The sequence below is a fragment of the Gossypium hirsutum genome, chromosome A12 (assembly GCF_007990345.1).
Source record: "Gossypium hirsutum isolate 1008001.06 chromosome A12, Gossypium_hirsutum_v2.1, whole genome shotgun sequence".
NCBI classification, from domain to species: Eukaryota; Viridiplantae; Streptophyta; class Magnoliopsida; order Malvales; family Malvaceae; genus Gossypium; species Gossypium hirsutum.
Genome location: NC_053435.1, coordinates 93,117,467 through 93,122,476, shown reverse-complemented (window position 1 = coordinate 93,122,476; position 5,010 = coordinate 93,117,467). Strand labels below are relative to the sequence as shown.

At 32.4% G+C, this 5,010-nt stretch overlaps 1 protein-coding gene across 1 annotated transcript; it reads left to right on the top strand.

Moving 5' to 3' along the window:
* The first annotated feature begins 255 nt into the window (after nucleotides 1-255).
* LOC107940640 (MYB-like transcription factor ETC1) lies at nucleotides 256-1,031 on the top strand. Its single transcript, XM_016874073.2, has 3 exons — nucleotides 256-453; nucleotides 555-639; nucleotides 708-1,031. The coding sequence occupies exons 1-3, from the start codon at nucleotides 417-419 to the stop codon at nucleotides 811-813; spliced, it is 228 nt and encodes a 75-aa protein (XP_016729562.2). The 5' UTR covers nucleotides 256-416; the 3' UTR covers nucleotides 814-1,031.
* Nucleotides 1,032-5,010: the final 3,979 nt, after the last annotated feature.

Genomic DNA, 5,010 nt, shown 5'->3' with positions numbered 1-5,010 from the left:
CTTACTAAAACAATAATTTGGTTAAAGGAAACAGTAATTATATTTAAAATATTCAATAAAAATTAATATTTTTTTAGATAATTTAACGAAATAAAATCCCAAAATTGAGTACTAAAGGATAAGAGTGTGGAAGTAATAGGCATGTGATAGGTGATTAAATAGGAGTTGGGGGGTTATTGGAGATAAATAATAATTGAAGTGAAATAAGTAGAAATTCTAGATAAACACTAGAGAGACTTTGTCAGCATGCAGACACCAACCGTCCAACCCATAAGTAAAGAAATTCAACTACCTATCAACGCCCCTCTTTGTCAACAACTACCATTCTTCCCCCCCTCAACCAACCATGTCGCCTATTACTACTCCTTCAATTTCCACACTTAAAACAACAATTACTCTGTCTCAAACTCCTCTTTATGGCTGACATGGATGGTTCTTCTGTTGATTCTAAAGGTAACCCATTTTCCTACTACTCTCAACCACTTTTAATAACTTTCCCATCTTTGTGTTGGAGTAAAGAAATTAATGGGTTTCTTTTAGCTGTTTTGTTGCAGAGGAATCCAGTGAAGATTCCAAGCTTGACTTCTCAGAAGATGAGGAAACCCTCATTATTAGAATGTTCAATTTGGTTGGAGAAAGGTGGGTTTTGGTTTGTGTTTTGGATTTTTTGATGAAAAAAGAAAACCAATGTTGAAATCATTTTGCAGGTGGTCTTTGATAGCAGGGAGAATCCCTGGAAGAACAGCTGAGGAGATTCAGAAGTATTGGGCTTCTAGATTCTCTTACAATAATCCAATGCCCAATCTGAGTTAGGATTACATCCAAGTGTTTGGGTTTTGCATTGGGTGATTGTTTCAGTTTTGGTTTGCAGCGTATATATATATATAAAAGCAAATGCCTGGGTTTTGTACAATGCCTCATGGTTGCTAATTGCTTTAGTATGATAATTCCGAGGTTGATTTCTCTTTTTCTTTTTGAAATTATCTTCACTTTTGGTGTTAATATTATGAATTTCTTGATTGCTTTGCCTAGTTCACTGGATCACCACAGTTACCATTGGACTTATTTTGAGAATTCTTAAATGGATTAATATATACTTTTCCCTAAATTTGATGTTTGTATTTATTTAATATTTAAATTTTATTTTAAATTTAATTATTACTTAAACTTGAAATCATATTTTGATATTGAAGAGACCACAAGCCCTCCCCGTAGTCGTGACTCACGACGAAACCGAGTAACTTGATCCTAGACAGCACAGCGGCCGGCGGTGGAGCTCCAGCGCTAAGGATTTTACCAGGATTTTCGAGTGGCTTAATTTCAGGGGAACTCGATAACATGTTAAGCACAATAGGCGCTCCATACATGTGAGTGATACCGTGTTTCTTAATTAAACTATATATGATGGAGGCATCGAATTTGCGAACACAAACATTGGAGTCGCCGACGGTAACCATGCCCCAAGTGAAACTCCACCCATTAGCGTGAAACATTGGGAGTGTCCATAAATGAACTGGTTGTTTTGGAACTTATCAATCTATTAAAGAATCAATGGTCATCGTTGAAACTCCTCTGTGACTGTGAACCACTCCTATGGGGGATGATATGGTGCCTGATGTATAGTTCAAAACAATCAGACTCCACTCAGTTTTAGGCCTAATTCATTTGAAATTAGGGTTGCCTTTCTCCATCAGGCTCTCGTACGTGCAACAGAAGCGCGAATCAACGGTGGATGATGACGAATTGGAACTCCCGGCATCATCGTTATTGTCTTGGATTAACGAGAATCGGGGGGATTCGTTAGGGGGGGAAGAGGGAGATGGCTTCCAGGGCGAGAGACTGAGGGAGGGTATCGACGAAGAGGAGCTTCGGTTCACAGTGGCGGAGGAGAACGGAGGCAGTGCGAGCGTCGAGATGGGTGTTGATGCTGTTAAGAATAGAACCTGACATAGGAACGCCGAAGTGAAGCTCGTACATGGCGGGGATGTTGTGGACGAAAAAAGTTAGCAACGAGGATTCCCATTTTTAAAAAAAATAAAACTCCATTCTTTTAACTAAAAATTTCATAATTTTTCAAGAAATCATCCGACTAAAATTGAAAATTGGCTACTATAATTATTATTACGATGGTTGCTGCATGTTAGTAACAAATGTTATAATTCTCATTATTATTTATTATTAGGTAAAATATTATAGAAAAAATTTAAAAAATTAAAAGAAACTATTCAATGTGTAATATATGTATCTAAATTTGTTATAATTTGTTAATTGGGTTATTCGTACGATTTTATGTCTTTGTTCAAAGGCGAATTTAGGAGTTGAAAGAGGCCTTAGTCTCTCTAAAATATAAAATTATTATTTAAGTATTTAAAATTTTTAAAAAATTTAAATTAATAAAAATAAAATTACATTTTGCCCCCTAAAATTTTAAAATTTTAATTTATAGATTATAAAAAATTAAAATTTTATCCAGCTCCTCTAAAAAATTGTTTTGGCTTCAACCCTATCTTTGTCAATGTGGATCGTGATTATAGATGTTGTTAACACCTACGTTCATTATTTAAAAAAAAAACTATAATCACAAAATATAAAATAATTATTTAATGTATAAGACAATGTTGTATCTAAAGTCAAATGAAGGGATAGTTTAATATAGATTTAATTCATATGATTGTTATTTCCCACATCATTATTGTATATAAGAAAAACACAATATTTTAGAGCCATATTAATTTTTTGAGTTATTGTTCAGCTTCCACCTGAACTTTTTTTGTATTTGAAATGTATTTTATTTTTTAATTCCATTTGAGAATTACGGGGTTTTTACCTAAATAAATAAATAAATAATTAATTAATTAATTAAATAGGTTGTTAGTTGGATAATTTACGAAAATGGTACCTTTTTTTGGGTCGCGCCTATTTGACAGGCACAACTTGTATCGGGTATTTATTACCCATATTTTGACCCGTTGACTGTATTTTTACTTGTATATAAATTTAAATATTTTTAATAAAAATAAAATAATAATATTTTATTTAAAAAACAAAAAATATTTTAATATAAAAAAAGGTGTTGCGCCTGTCAAATAAAAGTGACTCAAAAAAACATATCATTTTCGTATATAATCCATCTGACAACCTATTTAGATATTTAATTTTTTAACCCGAGAATTATTATGTACGGGCATTCCTCAATATTTTCGTCTTAAAGCCAAACTCATTTTATTTATGATAAACAATTATTTGTATATATCAAACTTAAATTTATTACTTTTAAAATTAAACATAACACGTAATTAAATGATACAACTTTTATAAATGGGAGTCGTAAAGGTGTTAATACTTTCCTCACGAGTAGTCAAACTCCTAAGCCCCACTTTTGTTTTTATAAACCTAAAAAATATTATTTTAATAAATTTTAATTAAAAAACAAATTTTATAAGTGACCAATCACACTTAAACAAAAAAAGTTGTTTGGAGGTGGCCAAAGTTATTCAAGAAGGTTACTCTATGTCTTCAAATTTGGCTTTGCTTCGATTAATTCAGTAGGTGTTACAAAGCAGAGATTATTGGGTGATAAGACATGTGGCTAAAAAGAGTAATCAAGTCATTGATCTTATAGCCAAAATCTCTTTTGTTAATAAGGAGGGTATGCAAGTAGTCGAAGATGTGCCTAGGGAGTTAATTGACACTTGGACAAGACAAGATTTAGGTGCTTTTCTTCATTTTAGTTTAATGTAGTTGTATCATGTTATTATTCACTAAAAAAAATGACGACTTCCTTATTTTTCAAAATTTGTATAATTGTCTTAGTAGTCACTCTGACGTTATATTTACCCATAAATGTCTTTTATATAGGGAATTGATTTAAATTACACCGTGCACGAACTTTTTAATTTCTTTTATTGGTGAGACACTCCTACTCAATGAATCTACATGGCTCTTAGAAAAGGTAAGAGATAAAGCGCTTTGAGGGAAAATCCTAGACTTGTTAAGAGTCCATTAGCTTTTGGTAGACAATACTTTGACAAACTACTCTTGATAGAGTTAAAAATGGCACATTGTTTTTGGTTGAAGGTTTGGATCCTTAACATGTACCATATTTTATTGCAAGTGGAAGATGGTTTACATGGCTGAATAATAATGTTGAGAGTCACAAACAACTTTGGCTTTGGTTAAAAAATTTTATGAAGTGTTATCTGCGCCTAAACAAGCCATAAATTAAGAGTGCCTTAACCACCACAAAAATTGAAAAGTTTGAATACGGTGGAATTTGACCCATGCATTTATGTTGTCACTCAAGCGTGGTTCATATAGTTGAACAACAATTCTAAGAGCCATTGGTGGTCTTGACTTTGTAATGTAAAGGTTTGTGAAATGTTGTTTCCACCTAAGCTGTAGATTAGGAGTGCCTTACCTATCATTACGGTTGTAAATGAATAAAACGTTTGATGAACAATTCATTTATTAAATAAACCGAACATAAACAAACCTTACTCATCATGGACCATATAAAGTATTAGTTCAAACTTCACGCAAACTTTTTAATTTTCATAATTCGCTCATTCACTAACAGAATCACTTACGATTTTTGACACTACTATTTAACCATATCCACTAGCGGACCTCTCAACAATGCTATGCTAAATCATTAGCTTGAAAATAAAGGGAAATAATCTAGAAACAAATTGAAACTTTCCAAAGCAGAAATAATAGAGGATAGTCCCATGAAAACAAGTAAAAACTAACCCTCCTTCAAATGAACCCAGAGACCCCAAAATAAACACCCAATTTAACATTAAATTCTAAAAACCAATTAAAGGTTTTGGGTTGTTGAGTGTATGCATATATGTTAATCATACAAAATTTAATTATTAGAAGGAATTTTACACGAATCATTCCTCTTCACATATTATTGATTAGCAGCTAGTTTTGTTAGATAGAGGGCCCTCCAAGATTAGCGTTCAATGCAAACATGGAAGAAACAATCAAATTTGCAGGAGAATTGCA

What these genes read in the sequence shown, in the direction of transcription:
- LOC107940640 (XM_016874073.2), top strand. Translation starts at nt 417, where the DNA reads ATGGCTGACATGGATGGTTCTTCTGTTGATTCTAAAG. An exon ending in TTCTTCTGTTGATTCTAAAG is followed by an intron (nt 454 to 554) that starts GTAACCCATTTT and finishes GTTTTGTTGCAG; the next exon opens with AGGAATCCAGTGAAGATTCC. An exon ending in TTCAATTTGGTTGGAGAAAG is followed by an intron (nt 640 to 707) that starts GTGGGTTTTGGT and finishes ATCATTTTGCAG; the next exon opens with GTGGTCTTTGATAGCAGGGA.